At 38.9% G+C, this 17758-nt stretch overlaps 2 protein-coding genes across 4 annotated transcripts; both read right to left on the bottom strand.

The window, feature by feature from the left end:
- Positions 1–85: 85 nt before the first annotated feature.
- Positions 86–6709, bottom strand: LOC129185272 (serum paraoxonase/arylesterase 2-like). The gene is made up of 10 exons (XM_054782096.1): positions 6664–6709; positions 6175–6304; positions 6027–6097; positions 5869–5924; positions 3873–4035; positions 3322–3448; positions 1398–1601; positions 1244–1325; positions 986–1114; positions 86–881 (listed from the first exon to the last, which is right to left on the bottom strand). The coding sequence occupies exons 1-10, from the start codon at positions 6707–6709 to the stop codon at positions 720–722; spliced, it is 1170 nt and encodes a 389-aa protein (XP_054638071.1). The 3' UTR covers positions 86–719.
- A 676-nt stretch (positions 6710–7385) lies between these two features.
- LOC129185552 (casein kinase II subunit alpha) lies at positions 7386–16941 on the bottom strand. Of its 3 annotated transcripts, none has more exons than XM_054782769.1 (15): positions 16840–16941; positions 16020–16111; positions 15748–15824; positions 15519–15647; positions 15334–15445; positions 15154–15255; positions 14884–14934; positions 14735–14794; positions 14565–14648; positions 14366–14476; positions 14153–14254; positions 12146–12246; positions 8502–8650; positions 8304–8381; positions 7386–8210 (listed from the first exon to the last, which is right to left on the bottom strand). In XM_054782769.1, the coding sequence occupies exons 2-15, from the start codon at positions 16038–16040 to the stop codon at positions 8095–8097; spliced, it is 1293 nt and encodes a 430-aa protein (XP_054638744.1). In that variant the 5' UTR covers positions 16041–16111; positions 16840–16941; the 3' UTR covers positions 7386–8094. The 3 variants fall into 3 exon arrangements, with proteins under 3 accessions (XP_054638744.1, XP_054638743.1, XP_054638745.1); XM_054782768.1 differs by having other exon boundaries at positions 8292–8381; positions 16840–16936; XM_054782770.1 differs by having other exon boundaries at positions 8292–8381; positions 15748–15829; positions 16840–16913.
- Between the last annotated feature and the right edge of the window lie 817 nt (positions 16942–17758).

The raw sequence follows: 17758 nt of genomic DNA, 5'->3' as shown, positions 1-17758 counted from the left end.
TAGCCTTTTTTAATGCTTGAAAATGCTTAATTTAGGCAAAAAAAAAATAACATTTGCTTGCTTTTTTGACTAATAACAGGCTGTGTTCAACCACAAATCAACATGATTTATTAATTGTTTTAAAAATGTGATAGGGTGAAGCTGCGAAATTCAAAGCACCAAGTGGTGAGGAATTACTGCATTTCATTGTCCGATTAGCAGAAATACTGATGTGACTTTTGCATTAAATACACTACACAGTCTGTAGAAAATCATGGTGTGTAATAAATGTTTGTGCAGCATTATATTATTGGCGACATGCTGGCCAACAATCGGGCACGTGCCATAATCCAACTCATTGTACTCACTGAGTACAGTCAGACGATAGGCTGGGCTAAACAGTGAAAAAAAGTTTTCTCATTTTCATGACAAGTAGTCAAATAAGCACTGTTAAGCTTATACACCTGTCCGTAAATTAAAAGCTGCTGCAAAATGGATCCAAAGCAGACAAACTTTTAACCCTTCATCTGTCCTAAAAATTAACAGAATGCTGGCTCAACGTAATATTTTTGTATTTAACAAACTATTGCGTTGAACCACTGGACATAAAAATATTACATATTCTAGTGTGCAGAAGACTCACCATCATGCTAAAAAAATTGTAATTCCAATCACCATATATTTAACCCAAAGGCTTGGTTTACGTCTCATTTATGTGTCACCTGTATTGCTCTCTCTGTCTACTCCAAATCACAGCACAAGGCTTTATGAAACACTGAGCCAATGAGCAGTTTGCCTCCATAGGTCGTAGCTACAGAGGAACCCACGATCACATGACCATCATCAGCATACACCTGAGTCACCAGTGGTTCCTCTGAGTGAATGTTCCGGATGCGGATGACCTGGAGGAAACAACATCATAGCAAATAACTGTTCAGAATTAGATTCACAATAGTTTATGAATTAATAACTGAGGATTTTAATCATTCACTGTTTCATCACAAACCTCTGATCCAGGTGGATCTTTGGGGTCATAGTTCAGAAATTTCCATCCATTGGGGTGACAGCCTAACCATAGGTCACCTGTTTTTGGGTCAACTTCGATGTTGTCACAGAGTGAACTCACAGCCACAGACTGGTGACAGTGTAGAAGTCTGGATATTAATTTCCTACATCTTTTGTATCATGTAACAAAATTTCTCTCTCAAGCGCGCCATTCCTATTAATGAAATAATATTCAATCGTACAATCATCCAGTACGTACCTTCACAGAGACCAATGCATTGTCTTCTGTCCTCTCCAACACATGCACATTATGGTCCAATACATCGGCCACATATATGTGCCTAACAATGAAACAAAAATAGTGTGAAGTCATTTATATGTCAATTACACAACTCTTTAAAGAACTTTCCAACCTTTTGTCAGGTGAGACGTTGATGCCATTTGCCATGTAATATCCCTCAGAGACCACTTTGACTGTCTCAGGACTGTAATACACAACATTAGTCCAAGGTTGACATAAGAGAGGCTCCACTATCGTTTTAAGGCGTTCATCTGAGTAATAGTGATCATTGGTGGCATAGAAACGATCCACTCCCATAGCCACAATATCGTTGACGCTACAGGGGAAAACAGAAAAAAAACATTATACACCACACACAGAATAGGGTTTCATGTTGCTTCACAATGCAAGTTACAGTGGAAGCTGAGAACACAAATGCTTGATGAAAATTGATGTCAAAATTGATGAAATGGAACTTCATTGTAATTTTGGATGGAAATATATCTGCACTTCATTTAAAAAAATGTTAATTTCTTTTCACACTTTTCACACTGAAAATTAAGAATGTTAAAAACAAGAGGCTTGACGTGCATCTCTCATATTTGTTGTTAAATTTAGTAGGTTATTTGTTTATACTTGAATGACAGGAAGGTTAAAATGTTATTACAAACAATGTCTGTACAGTTGATAAAGCTTTTATGATGGTGATAGTTTGTCCCAGATTACGGTAGGGCCTTCTAAAAGTGGGAAAATTTGAAGTGCAACCAACATATTCTGGTAAATAATATGCCTCTTAAGTCAACTTAATTCTACTTAAATTTTCTCCCGCATAACCACAGATTTATTTTCTTTGCCTTAAAATGTAAATGAAATATATATTTATATATATTTTTAAATTGTATTTAAAATAGGAGGTTTTTTTGATGGTTCTCTCTGTAGGAGGGAAGGAGTGCTGCAGCTACAAATCCAGCTGAGGGAACTGTCTCACAAGTCAATTCACTCAACATTTACCAGCAGAAAGATACTTTGACAAGACGTGATGTTGTACAACTGCACATTTTGCAAGTACAATACTGTATACCGTATGTGTGCACTCTGTTAATGTGTAAAACTTTAAAATGGGTTTAATACCCGTGAGAAGCATATTATTGGGTTTAAAGTGTCAAAAAAGGCGTTTTTAGGGCTTTTTATGTGTGCAGTAATTGTGGTTTATTGCCATTCACATGGGGGCCTTTTACCCCTCCATACATTTGATCTGAAGCCATGTACCCTCTACTCCTGCACACATAAAAACAAACATTTTTATCTTAATGAACTTGAAATATTGAATATGATTGGATAATTAATTTTATAGAACTTCTGGGTCAAAATTTTGTATTTTGCATGGTCACATTTTGATTAAGTTTCACATGAACACTGATAAATAGTCCAGTCTGATGTTGGCATCCTTCAGTTTGAATGGGTTGAATTGGAGCTTCACTTTTTTTGTCCACTCACGATAGCTATGGTTTGATTTGAATATTAATTTAATACCAACTGTTGTGGAAAGTTTAACAATTATGATAGAGCAGCATCCGAAGTACAAAAAACATACATGATAAAGCCTCATTTTGGGGGGAATCCCCACTCACAGTGACAGGTTTTTAGCGCTGCGCTTTGTGGTGACTGGAACACCAGTATAAATGAAATCTTCAAGATTAAATACTCTTAATGCACAAAATAATAATCAAAATTACTTATTTGTTCATATAATGCACACAGAGCAATGAACCACCTCATGTTCAGTCTCCTTGCGCCGTGAGGCGTTCGTGCACACTTGTAATTATGCTAGGTGCAAATTGCTTTTCATTTTCATTCACATAACCCCGATGACAATTGGTGTACCCCTGGGGGTATGTGTACACCACTTTAACTTACTTTACATCATTCCATTGTTATTTTAGGGGATTATTTTTTATTTAAACAACTTGGAAGTTAATGAATGTATTGTGTACCACACTGAAGGCTCCACTGCATTACAAGTTTACTGTACAATGAAAGCTGTTGACTTGCAGTACCTGTGAAGAAGTTCATGCCTGAAGGTCTTTAAATGCAACAGGGAGAACTCCTCCTCAACAAATTTAAACAACTCCACTTGGCTTTTGTGGTGAGGATGATTCACGACAAACAGGTACACGGTGCCATCTAAAATAATAAAGAAAATAAAGCATTGATGCTATAGGAAGAAATTATTAAAAAGAGTTGCTTCAAACTCAAAAAGAGGTCAGAAAATTCTGCATCTGTCCACAACACAAAAAAAACAATTTACTGTCAGTGATATGTCCTGAAAAAGCACTATTGTTGCAATGAATCAGCACATAATAAACTATAATAGATTAAGCAGAAAATTATTATGAAAAGGTGTAAAAACCTTAGAATTATTACATATCAAACACACACACCCTTTTTTGTTTTTGATAGTTTGCAGACGCTTGTGAAAGAAACAGGTTTCTACACATGCTTTAACAAAGATCACACATCAGCAGAGTAAAAACAATCCTCCATTGCTATTGTGCTGATGATAAATATCTTTATGTTCATGAATGCAGCTTTGCAGGTCTGTTCGTACCAGCTGTGTCTGTGTGGGCACTGATGCCATGAGGGTTGAACGTCTCCAGGTCAAAGTTTCTCGGCATGCGCAACTCGACTGGTTTCATCCGAGAGTCTTTCAGATCGAGGAGAAAGATCTTTCCAGGTACATCAGAGGATGGCATTCCTGGGAATTTCAAACCCTGTGAATAATCGTTAATATTTAGAAAGAATTACAGTCATCCCTCGCCACATGGCGCTTCCAATTTTGCAGCTTTACTCTATCACGGTTTTTCAACAAATATGTTAATTATTAAATCATCACTGTTTTGTGGTTGACTGTGGCTAAGACTACGGTGAAGACTTTTGGAAGATGGCTTGGTGTCAAGAAGGGCGGATAGAAGCCATTTCTTTCCAGGAAAAACATCAGGCACAGACTTTTATTCTGTCGAGGGTGCAGGTATTGGACTCCTGAAAACGGGGGTAAAACCATTTTCTCTTAGGAATCCTTTTTCTGATTGTTGGGGCATCCAGAAAAAAGCTTGTCCCGAGAAGAAAAGTGAGACCTACCGTCAGTCCCGTGTCATGCCAACATTAAAGCATCCTGAAATCATTCATTCGGGTCTGCAACCAATTAACTGCGATGAACGAGTGATTACTGTATTGCAGAAAATGTGATGAGTAATTTGTGATCTGGCCTGTCATCCTATATGGCTTTTGTGTCACTGCACCAAAAAGAGCTAAATGTTTGAAGATGTGTGATAATACGTAGTTACAGGGTTTGAATGTTGCTTCCCTGGCCGGTCATTTACGTCATATTTGGGGACTGCTATGATACACTGTTATGTTAACCTCTATGCTGCTTGATTGCATGACATAGGACAATTGCTCTGATATGCTATGATATAATAAGTGCTATAGTCTTATTTTATTTCTTTGGCATTTTCACGACAGCCTCTCAAAATTCACATGCCGTTTTTAGCGATAAAATGTATTTGTTAAAGTGTCTACTCCTTCCACAGAATTTCTAGAGGATACAGGTCCAAAGACCAGGATCTTAATGTGTGTCTTCTTGCGCCATTACTTTGTTGACCTGGGCATATGTTTTGGGTCATAGTCGTACTGGAAAAGACATCCACGACCCGTCTTCAGTGTTCTGGCTGAGGACAGGAGGTTTTCATCCACGATTCTACGATACATGGTTCCATTCATCAGCCCCTCTGCGGTGAAGTCTCCCTGTACCCTGACTGAAGAATCTGCCCTAAAGCAGAATGTTTCCTCCTCCATCTTTGACAGGAAGGATGTTGGCGTTGGAGCCAAAGAGCTCAATTTTGGTCTCCTATGACCACATCACAATCTCCCAAGTCTTTTCTGAGCCCTTCAGGTGTTCATTGTCAAATTTCCTATTCCAGTCTTGTGCAAGCCTACAAACTTGTCACTGAGGTCCTTTGGCAGCTCTTTGGTCTTGCCACTGGTGGTGGAGCAGTTTGAATGGTAGAGACTGTTTCTGTGACAGCTGTCATGTATCCACATACGTAACCAGTTGAGTGTTCTCCTCAAGAGATACGACTGAGTTGTGTGCTTCATGAGCACATGGGGGTCTCAATTCTTGCTGGTTGGTCGCAAATCAAACACGTACTGTATATTCCCTCAGTCAAGTACAAATTCATTTGGAAACTTTATTGAATTTTTTTGGGGGTTGTTATTCTCTGTTGGTTACACAAAACTAACATAAACCTACCATACAAATTCTGAACTCTACATGTCTTTGTAACTTACAAAATCAGCAGGGACCAAATAATTATTCTTCCCACTATACCCTGGGATTGTTGGACTTTGCCTTTTAACTGTTCTATCCAAAAGTGTTTCCAAATCAAATACACACTAGCTCACTAACTAGATATTCTCATGTTAGCCGACGGCAGTATCCCCCTATAATGCATTAAAAATCCTTCTGCTAGTATTTATTTACCTTATGTCGCTTGTGATAGACGCCATTTGAATTCATTTAACAATAAAGCAAGTCAATTACTTACAGTGCTGACAAAGGCCAGCCCATCTCCAAAAACAGTCATATCCTCCGAGCCATCATCTGTTAAGAAGAACACATGAAAAGTGTATTTCTTACTGTATTTCAGTAATAGGTGTATTAGCACTACTGCTGCTACTAGGTTCAGTTTTAAGATGACCTTACTTAGATTCTTCAGTGGAACACAGTTGGGGAGATGATTCTTTACCAGCTCACGAGAAGCGAGACTTCTATTCCTGCAATTTTTGCAAAGTAAAATTTAAGACGAATAACACGCGCCTGAACAAAACGCCCGGGGTGGGGTGTCGTTTACCTTAGGTTGACTATCCTCTGTCCAAGCAGCACAGCAAACCGAGAGTAAGGTGCTGCAAACTTTTCGATTGAGACGACGTCTGACTGCTGGGGCGTGCCTCTGCATGCGTCACCAAGGATGCCTTCAATGTCTACTGGGAAAATCGGGAATATACCATTATGGTTCTGTATTTGTATTCATGCATATCACCAGAGCGCTAAAAAAAAGTGTATTTTTACACATTAATCTACTAAGTCTACGCTACTCTACTGTCTGAAAAAACATGTCAACTGTGTGTCGTGTTACACTACGAATTATGTAACTTCCGACCCTTTATAAGTACTTGAATGCCGCATAATAACAAATAGGAAATCAGAATCACATTAATTCGATGAACAAAATTCAGTTGAATTTAGTTTAGTTTTAAAATGTGGGTTACGTTCAGCAAATCTTAGAAACAACACTTGTTGCTTTAAATGTAAGTCGAAAAAAAAAAATCTGCCCTTTGACCATGGCGCTGATAGAGGAAGTGTAGACAAGTGTCAGGTGGCGGCATTTACCAGGTCTTAACTAGCCTTCGACCGCAATTTAGGAACAGTATTGAGTTTTAAATGTGTGTAAGTGTTTTTTTTTACCCGCCTTTACAACATGGATCAGCAGATAATTTAGGTAATTTCTGTAGTTGTAGTCAAATAGGAATGACCTAAATATTTTCAGAAGTGGTGCTGAAGCTTAAGAACAAGCCCTATTACACTACGTTAGTTATCAAGATTGGCTGCAGCTGACAGTTTCTCTTTGACAGCTCCCATTGGACCAATCAATACTCAGGACAATGGGAATGGGAACTGATAGAAAAGTACATTCACAAAGTCGAAGGCCACATCTTTTGGAAACTACATAAATCATAAACACTGTATGTAAACTTTTCACCACAGCCATATGTCAATTACTTCCATTTATTTTATCAATACCACTCAAAAGTTTGGACAGGAATGAAAACGTGTGCCCAATTGTTTGACTGGTACTGTTCTTAAAAAAAAAACACCACCACCCAAAACACGTGATAAGTGCAATTTTACAAAAAAAAAAAAACCCTGAAAAAAGGTGCTGAAATTAACTGACAGTTGAAGTGAAATGTTGTTAGGCCATTTGGGAGCGGTTATAACTCAAAAACACAGTGCCTGCAAACCCGTTTAAACTGTTTTATTTTTGAAGTCGTTTTCTGTAGGTGATGACTCTTCCCAACATAAAACAAAAAGTTACAAAATTGTCTATGTCATCAAAATTATTTGTAAGAGACTTGATAAAAAAAACAAACATGAACACATACATACACGTACAGAAGTGAAAGTAACATAAAATTGGCAAACTATCAACCCTGTGATATTCAGCATTGGGTGCATGCAACCTGACAGTAACTGTAGAATATCTACAAAAGTCCAATTATTGAATAATGGCAACTAACAACTTCAAAATACCAACAACTCCTGAACATAGCAATGTGTGTTTGTGTGTATGCATGTGTGTGTGCGCAACACTGAGCACACCAGAGTCCTGACTGTTGTGTGTGAAGTCGGGGGAAGGTTCACAGTGTCGTACAGCAGGATCCCGCGTCAAACAGTTTCAAGCAAGACTGTATATTTGGAACATACAAAATAAATTTTATTATCCATTCTCTTCATGTCTACATCTTATTAGAATTTCTAGACATTGTCATTGTCAAATAACACACCCAAATTAAGTCTAACAATCCTGACAGGTGCAATGATACATGTTCTGTCAAGTCCAGGTGTCAAAATATAAATGAATGTGAAAAGCAATTTAAATCTTCTTTGTTATTGTCGACATAAAAAGGGGGAGGCGTGGCGGCCACCGTGAGAACTAGGCAGGATGTGGCCATGATCACACACAAACACAGGACTAAGGGAACAGGGGGGTCCCTCAGGGCTGGGCCCCGGTGGCTGCGGGGACTTGTGTGGCCAGAGTGTTGGGGGTGGAGATGACGGGTGATCCAGCGATGTTTGCCAGCGGCTGTGAGGAGGTCATTGAGCTGATGCCTGAGACACACAATAAAGCTTGCTTACACATTGGGGCTCAGACCATTGGAACTATTCCCGTTTGGGAATAGCAGGACCTACCAGCCATCATACTTGAGGAGCTGACTGGTGTGGAGCTGGCCGCCATCCCTCCAGGAGTGGCCCCCCTTCCCTGATCTCTAACGATGGGAACTGGAATAGAGATGAATTGGATAGCATCCTAAATCGAGCTTGTGTCAGAAATCGTAGCTAATCCACATACACTTGCATCCTGGTTTGGTCAGCTGAAATAGAAGAAAAGAGTGAACTCACAGAAGTATGGATGATCCATGGCCTCTTTGGCTGTCAGGCGGGCTTGATGGTCATAGCGCAGCAGTTTGTCCAGGAAGTCCAGAGCCTCTGTGCTGACCAGGTGCTGGTTCTCGCTGTGCACAAACCTCTCCCACCTTTTACGAGAGTGTCTAAGGAATGATACGCACGGAAAGTAAATGTTTGATGCATTTGTGTTCTTCATCTAAATGTATCAATGAAATTGATAAAAACAGAGAAAAATTCTCTTACATGTACATTCAATGCTGTGGAGCTAAACAACCAATGAAAACATTTGAAAGAGCTTCGGGAACAGAAGATTAAAACAGATTGACAGTGACAGTGATACGGTTCCAATCTGTAGCACAAATAGATCTAAGAGACCTGCTCTTGCATTAATAACACGAATGCAATTACATCTGTGACTACATCTTCCCTAATCACAAGCATGTGCATTACAGTTTGTTCAAGGTATTGTAGCAATAGACATCCCATTAGAAAAGTTAGCGAAGCTATATCCATTTGTCAATTACTGGACAAAATGGGCCAATGATGTATTGCATGAGTAAATGTAAGGATTTTTGCATTTTATTCACTAACCCAAATAGCACACACTATGCTGGTAAAATAAGTGGAAAAAGTTAAAAAAAAAAAAAAAAAAAAAAAAAAAAAGAATTCTAAAACATTAAAATGGAAAAAAAGGAATTTGGGAAAAAATAACAGATTTCAAATTGAGCTATAACCATGTCAAATGATGAGTCTTACCCTAAAAGTACTGTATTTTGCACGCCCATTTTTTCCAACAATATCTTTTAATGCCCAACGAGAGGCGGGGTTACACACTGGACTGGTCGCCAGCCAATCACAGGGCACATATAGACAAACAATCATTCACACTCACGTTCATACCTATGGACAATTTAGAGTCGCCAATTAACCTTTTTGGAATGTGGGAGGAAACTGGAGTAACCGGAGAAAATGTGCAAACTCCACACAGAGATGCCCAACGGAGTTTCAAACCCAGATCTTCCCCATCTCTTGACTGTGTGGCCTGTGTGACTGTGTGCTAACCATTCATCCACCGTGCGGCCCATTTAAGCAACATGTAAAAAATAAATAGAAAAACAAAAAATCACAAATACAATCAAATTTAACTTCAACTTCACTCATGTAAGACCTTTTCTGACTTTTTAAAATCAGCAAAAATGTATATACATGCAATGATTTTCACTAAAACCCACACTAAAACCTTTGAAGTCTCTCCAAGAAAACATTGAAAGTTTTAGAAAGCCTCTTCAGTTTCAATATTGTAATATTCTTAGTAAGTACAATATGTTAGACATGAGCAATTATGAGATGTTCTTGTCTATAAGGTTCTGAATGGACTCGCCCCTCCACAATTACAGGTTTTTAAACAGAAGCAAAATAATCGAACCAATACGAGATCATTAACCAGGGGTGGCTGTAACATACAGCAACGTAGAACTAAATTTAGCCAAATGTTTGTTTCTATCAGAGGCACACAGTCATGGAACGCACTACCTAAAACGGTGGTTAAAGGCAAACCAGTCCTGTGCTCATAGGTAATGTCCATTCCACGCAGATAATTATTTATATTGCTTAACAATCTGTTTCATGTTTACTGTAACTGGTCTTGTAAGTTATACAAGTGTAACGTTGTCTGTACATGTATTGTATTATTGTTTTATCTTTTTATGGTTTTATGATGTTTTATGTGTGGTGTCATTTATAAATGTATGTGTTTTATGGTACCTGCCTTAGGACAACAGATGAAATTTAGCTAGTGCAGCTAATTTTGGCATATTTACTGTGATGCGTTTGCTCATATATTGCTCAATATGTACTGTCCTAATCAAATAAATAATAATAATAATAATGATAATAATAATAATAATAATAAAAAAAGGAAGACTGTGTGTGACAATAATGCTTGAAATAATAATGACATTACCCGGTACTGTAAAACATACATACTTACAAGTACATACATGCACTGCAATGACAAAATTGCACTTTATCATATCCAATTAACCATTCATACCCACTTGATAATTGTTGCCATTTAATAGGTAAAAATGCCATTGGGTGACAGTATTGCTCTGCAAACACCTTATTGTTCCCTCTCCACTATGAGGGGTCTTTAAGAGTGCTGAGTTTTTCTTTAATTATCTTTTATTTGTATTTTCTTATCTTTTACAGTGGATCCCCACCTAGTTGTGCTTCATTTGCAGATTTCTTATATATATATATATATATATATATATATATATATATATATATATATATATATATATATATACACACACACACACACACACACACACACACACATACATATATATATACATATATACATACACCTGTCACCCGAAGTCAGCTGGGATAGGCTCCAGCATGCCCCCATGACCCTCAAGAGGAGAAGCGGTAGAAAAAATGTATGTATGTATGTGTGTGTGTGTGTGTATATATATTTTTTTTTTCTGTGGGAAACGCCACTCATCTGTGCTTTTTCTCTCCAAACATCTATTTAATCGCAGAGACCCCCCTTCACCCTCATTCTGCAATGTAAACAATAAAGCATTGCATGTACAGCATAATAAAGCATACGGCAGGGATAACCAAAGTGCCTGCAAGTCTGCTTTTCATTCAGGTTTTTTTTTTTTTTTTTTTAAATACAAAATGCGAGTTGCAGATACCAGCATTTTGTTAATGTCCAGTAAAACAAGCATATTTGGTTTGTTTGGGTTGAAATAAGCTATGGAAATAAGTAGCTCTCACACGAAAAAAACGTTGGAGACCACTGACATACAGCATTCATGCACAGAACGACATGACGTATGTGTAAGATGGTAGCGCCCTGTGCAGCTGTGGCAGCACTAGTACTCGACAGTCAACCTTCTTCCAATCACGCCTCAAAAGTGAGGCGCAGCGAGATGAACACAAGCTAATAGATGACTGTAAATCGTTACATTATAAAAGGCAAGCAGTGTGGATTACATAAAGTCAGGACTAGAGGAACGCCTGCATCATCTTGGACCACTCGCCGGGATGACCCAGTCGTTTGTAGATCCATGTACCACCACTAGCCACCTTAAAGGGAGACAGAAGCGGCCCCACAACAGACGGACGCGCGGTTATAGCTCGAGCCTGGCGACCAGGCTAAAGGCATTTGTAGGCATGTAATTCCATTTGTTCTCTGACCGATCATTTTTCATTATCATGCATTAGTAGTGCGTTCCCTTTACACTTTACAATTTAAAATGTGCTTAAAATGTGTGTGAGGCTGCATTATTCACTGTTTGTCACTATTCAGTAGATCCATCCACTATTCGCAGGGGTTATCTTCCCAGACAAATAGCAGCCAGCTTCTGTATTCATTTTGACTTACATCCAGTTGATTTTATTGTGTTTTTATATTGTCAACAAAAAGCTGCTTAACTGCATTTCACTGCTAATATTGTTCAACAATGTTAAGTAGTAACAGTAAAGATCTTATGTTTTAGGTATACTATTCACCCCATTTATGCATGTAGGTCAAAATGCAGATTCATTGAGGATTAAGCTGGTTTCAATGCAAGATATCGACAAGATAACAACATAATCCATAGCAGGTCTCTGTGTGTTACCTTCCCAAGATGTCATTGAACCGCGGGTCCAATTCAATGTTGTATTTGTCAGTGTAGTCGTACAGGTCCTCTGTGCCCAGTACTTTTGCAATTCGCACGAGCTGCAACAAAGCAAATGAAACATCAGGTTGTGACTGAAAACACCATTAGACATCAACTGTACTTTATCATGCTTTCTCAACTTATGGTTGGGACCCAAAACTCATACCAACATACTTTTAATGGCAAAACACTCTGTTGTAACGTTTCTTTTAGACTTTAATTAATTAATTATTACAGTTAGTTATACAATTGTGGTCAAAAGTTTACATATAGTCACCGTGGGCATAAAAATAATTTTGATGAGTTATTTGAACCATTCTTTCTCCACGGTGGAATGGTTATACAACATACATCTTCATTGATGTTTAAAAATTACAGCATTCACAAATTCGGTTACTTTGCAAGAATTTCTCTAATATCGCAGAAAATGTCACTATTTTGGGAAAATGTTCGACCTCCGGGGCATTTCACAGACCAGGTAGCTTGGCCTGTACCTGCCGTAAGAAACAAAACACCTTTAAGCCTTCAGTGGAAAGAGATGCACCTCCTGAAGAGATGATGGCAAAAGAGATGTAAATATTTTACACATCATCATTGTCATCACCTACATACGTAGTTCATTGGTATGCAACAGTGAATTTGTCATCACCATGACTGAAGTTCCATATTGACTGCCGAGCGTGCCTATAGTGGGTTTAAATGTTTGTTTGTTTGTTTTGTTTTTTCTACTCTGTTATTACTGTATTTTACATTTCCGTTTTTGTGGCGTCCCGTCATTAATAAAGTTGGCACTATAATTTTTTTTTTTTTTTTTTTAGATTTGGCGCTACCTGTTTGCCCTTGTCGCTCAGAAACACAATATTATGGGATTGTCTGCGTAGCTTGTGGTTCCAACTCTGTACAGTAAAGGGGATGGTTAACTGCTTCTTACACCTCATATGCACATACCACAATTGACTGCTGTTGTGGCCTCCTTTTACCTTTTAGGCACTGAAAGTGTGGGGATGGGTCCTTGCGTTTGAGAAGCCCTTCAACAGAGACGCTGAACTCTAGAATGGACTTGATATGGTTTATTTATTACTGAGACCAGGATGGCTAACTGATATGAATGTGGCAAGTATGACGGTATAATGTAACATACAAAAAGCAGTCAACAAAAGTGCGGCTTCCTCGCCTTTCTTCTCTACGCCTCCCTGACAAGAAGTGTGCACACAAAACCACCTACGACCATGTGACCAGCGCCCCCACACCTTTGCAGACACCAGCCTAAAAATGTCTCTTGCAGTCACACATTATATTAGATGTACATTATCTTTGAGATCAGCGCACACTTACATGGAGCCCAGGAAACGAAACATAGCCTTTGCGTATTATAAGGCGCACGCATGCACATCTACCACTGCTTAAAACAAAACCGACCAACCATCAGTCAGTATCTTCAGGTTTTGTAGTTAAATAAGGTTGAAAAACATGAGATGATGTGGAACATTGCTTATGACATGAACCAAAGAGCTCCGTTTTACCCATCCACACATACAGGTAGACACTGAGCTGGAGTTTTTGAAAATCTCTAATCGGGACTTTTTCGTCTTTGCCAATTATGCTAATTTCATGATGTCGTCATCTAGCATCAAGATTCTGGTATAATTCTGGCTGGGTATTTGACCTCTCTTCTTGGCAGATGTGTTAGAGGTCATTTAATGACTTTGGTTCACTGGTACAGACAGGCCTTTTAAGCATAGTCCACAAATGTTTTATAGGATTGAGGTTGCAGTTTTACGATGGACATTCCAGAATCTTAACGTCAGCCAACTTGATTTGTTCCAAAATAGTTTTGATGTGTGTTTGTGTGAAGCACACAATTGTACAGTTTTAGTAGTCTGGCTGTTGATTTGAGATAAATTTGAAGAATTTTAGGTCTGGATCACGGGGAGGGACCAAAAGAGAAGGTCTGTTGCATCCTACCTGATCATAGTTGTCGTGACCGTGAAAGAAAGGTTCCTTTCTGAAGATCATGCTAGCCAGCATGCAGCCCAAACTCCACATGTCCAAACTGTAGTCATACATCTGCACAAGAGGAGAAGGTTGGCGTTGCAGCATTAACAAGGCAAGAACTTCACAAGCTTATGACACTTCAGAACAACAGTCCAGACACATGGAAAAGAACAGTGTCCTCACCTGGTAATCTACCAGCAGTTCAGGTCCTTTGAAGTACCTGGAGGCCACTCGCACGTTATATTCCTGGTTTGGGTGATAGAACTCTGCCAAGCCCCAGTCAATTAGGCGAAGCTGAACATTAACGAGAAGAAAAATAGAAGTAAAAACATAACATTGAATCCAATGGTGTGCGTCTAGGGGGAATTCTAAGAGCCACTACCTTTCTGTGTTCATGATCAATCATTACATTGTGTGGCTTCACATCTCTGTGCATGATGCCCATACTATGGCAGTAATCCAAAGCCTAAAATGACAGGAATGTTTATATAGTTCAAGACAATACTAACAAACAAGGGTTCAAACAAAACCATTAATAGGTGACTTGCTTACCTTTAAGATTTCATACATGTAGAACCGTATGTCAAAGTCAGATAGGGTTTGATACAATTGCTGTAAAGCAAGACACATGCATGCTATTAGACAGGATCGTTTTGTTTTAGGATGCATTTGTGGATATGAAAAATAAGAGTGATCCATACCTTGAAGTCTGTGTTGTTCACATGTTCAAAAACCAGAGCAGGGGTTCGGGACTACAAAAAAAACAACAACAAAAAAACACATAACCAAGTGAAATTGCATATTGCTTATATTAACCATATGCACATGTACACTGAGTTGTTATAAAAAACTAAATAAAAGCATTTTCCTTTTCATTTACACACAGCTTTGTTGTTTCCTTACATAACAGATGCATGTGTGATGAAATGTTTTTACAATACGAAAGAAAAAAAAATTGTATAAATACATACCACAGGATCCTTGACAATATCTAAGAGTGAGATGATATTCGGGCCGCCCCTGAGGTTCTCTAGGATCTTTATTTCCCTCTTGATTTTCTTTTTCTTCACCGGCTTTGAAGACAAGAGCAATGCTTGCGATTTCAAAACATTCCTAATACAAAATTTGCCACCTGGCTACAAGTGCCATACCTTTAGTATTTTGACGACCACTTTTTCATTGTTTGTGATGTTTATAGCTTCAAACACCTCACTATATTTACCCCGCCCGAGTTTCCTGACTAGCTGATAGTCGTCCTGGTTTCTGAAGGGGCGACAGTGAAGAAATCAATGACATTTTCAATTGACAATAATACACCAGTTCATGTTTGTCTTACCCCCACTCAACAACATGGGACTCATAGTCCCAGTATTCCCTTGGTCTCTGTGTGTTTACATCAGGGTAAACTCGAGAGCGGCTGGGGACAGGGCCAGACATATTCCACAAGGAATCTTCTCTAAATCTCCTAAAACAAAAGCACACCAACACAGTCACTACAAGTTAGAAGGATAGTTGAACTCAGCACAGGATATGTTTCATCTTGTACACAGTAATCAAATAAATACCTGGGAGGTTTTCTCCAGGAAGATGGTGACAGATGAAGTGGAACCAGATTAGTTGAGATGCCACTAAAGTTGGAAAGCTACACTGGCAAACACATTAACAGACCTATTGTTAAAGCTTGCCTTCACCCATTTGAATCTATTTACATAACACCATTTGACTGTGAGTACCTTTCAATACAAAGATAAGGGAGCCTTACATAAAAGCAACTGCATTACACGGCAGAAATGATTAACAATACGCTAAAAGACAACAAACTATACTAGAAATTCACCTGGGTGTTAAATGGGGGCATCCAACCAGTTTAATCAGGAGGTACAGGGTTCAATACAGTCATCACTGGGGGCAACCAGAAGGGAATATCTCCTGTCAGGGAAACAACAAAGTAGGTTGATTAAAATCAATGCTGTCAATAAGTCAAACTAAGCTAACGCACGCCATCTACTCTGGTTAATACGACTACATCTCTTTGATGTAGCCAAGCAAATAATTCACTCAAATGATGCCATCAGGTGTCACAGAGGTCCATGTGGTTGTGCCAATTTATGTAGAATTTAATTAACAGGGCGGGTGTACGTGGAAAACCTAACTGGTCCACCACGGCCTGCACAAGTGCAATGCAGCTAAGTTGCTAACGTTAGCCAGCAGGCAAGCCGGCTAGCTGGCCGGGCTGCTAACTAGTTAGCCTTAGCTCGTCAAGTATAGAAGGAAAAGCCGGTTGGAAAGTCACATATAACACAACGAGAGAACCCCATCAGGACTTGAGGACGCTGCACATTAAACAACTGATAGCAAACGGCTCCAATCACTTATTTTTATGGTCATCATTTATGTTTAGCCGACGTACAAGCTTCGAAAAATGTATTTCCTAAAGCTAAAAAGTGCTAAGCTAACATGCTAATGGGGGGAGTGAATAGCCTGCTTTGGATGGCGAGGCAACTGGCTGACAACGCCTTAAAAAACACACCCTACAAGTACCGATGTGACCGCGGAGAGGTAGCGAGGCTGCTCTTCGTTTTCCCGGCTGCCCTTCAAATGTAGAAGGCTTAACGGCAGTGATAAACATACGACGATTCGTGGTAAAATACGATTACCTCTCAGCGTTGCTGGGACGTCAATATGGCGATGCTTGGGATCAAGAGCTTAGCACGAGCGCCGTTTCCGACAGGGGGCGCTCTCCTCTTTTCATTTTCCTATGACTTTTTTTTTTTGCAGCATCCGCCTCCAACAGGTCGCGCTGAAAATGAACTTTCCACAAGAATCAAACATTTCCTTTTCACGGGGCTATATTTTTTGGACTTATATAATTCATTGATAGCTTTAAAGGTAATCATTGCAGTAAAAAGAATTGGGATTGGGACAATGGCATGTCCATTGTGATATATATGAAAATGCTCTTTGTTTTTGCTTATACAATGATGGGACTGTAGTTGCAACAAGAAACAATATCCACACTAACTTGCATCTTTTAAAAGGATGCTTCACTTGAAAGAACAGCCAGGGGCATTTCCCTGAGATAATTAACCGCATGTAACCGAGACAAGACAGTAAAAGTTGAGAAGAGCTCACATTGAAGTATCAATGCATCTTTGTCAGCTTGCTCGCTCAAGCAACGCACTGTCAAACACAAGAGAATTAAGCCATTGAAGAGAGTGGGTATCTATCATTAAAGGAGAGAAAGGTCATGAACAAAAAAATAGCGGTGGGCGATACCGCATATGTTGGTATCGGTCGATACCAAGTACTTACAGGGCCAGTATTGCAGATATAGATACCTTTTAATGAAATTTTTCAAGCTCCTCAATATTTACAAGTTTATATTTTTAATGCTTCATTGATCCTGTTTTTTCGTCAAGCCTTGAGTTTTAGCACATTATTCGGCAGTCCTTGAACCATAGTTGCTGTGAGACACAAAAGTGAAACATTATTACATAACCTTTACATTGTGACTTAGATTACATGTGTTTATCCAATCATCTTACATTATCGCTCGTTAGTGGCGAGTAGCGGTAC

The sequence above is a fragment of the Dunckerocampus dactyliophorus genome, chromosome 7, assembly GCF_027744805.1.
Source record: "Dunckerocampus dactyliophorus isolate RoL2022-P2 chromosome 7, RoL_Ddac_1.1, whole genome shotgun sequence".
In the NCBI taxonomy this organism is placed as follows: Eukaryota; Metazoa; Chordata; class Actinopteri; order Syngnathiformes; family Syngnathidae; genus Dunckerocampus; species Dunckerocampus dactyliophorus.
The sequence above is the reverse complement of the archived record's forward strand: the minus strand, read 5'-3'. Positions and strand labels throughout refer to the sequence as shown.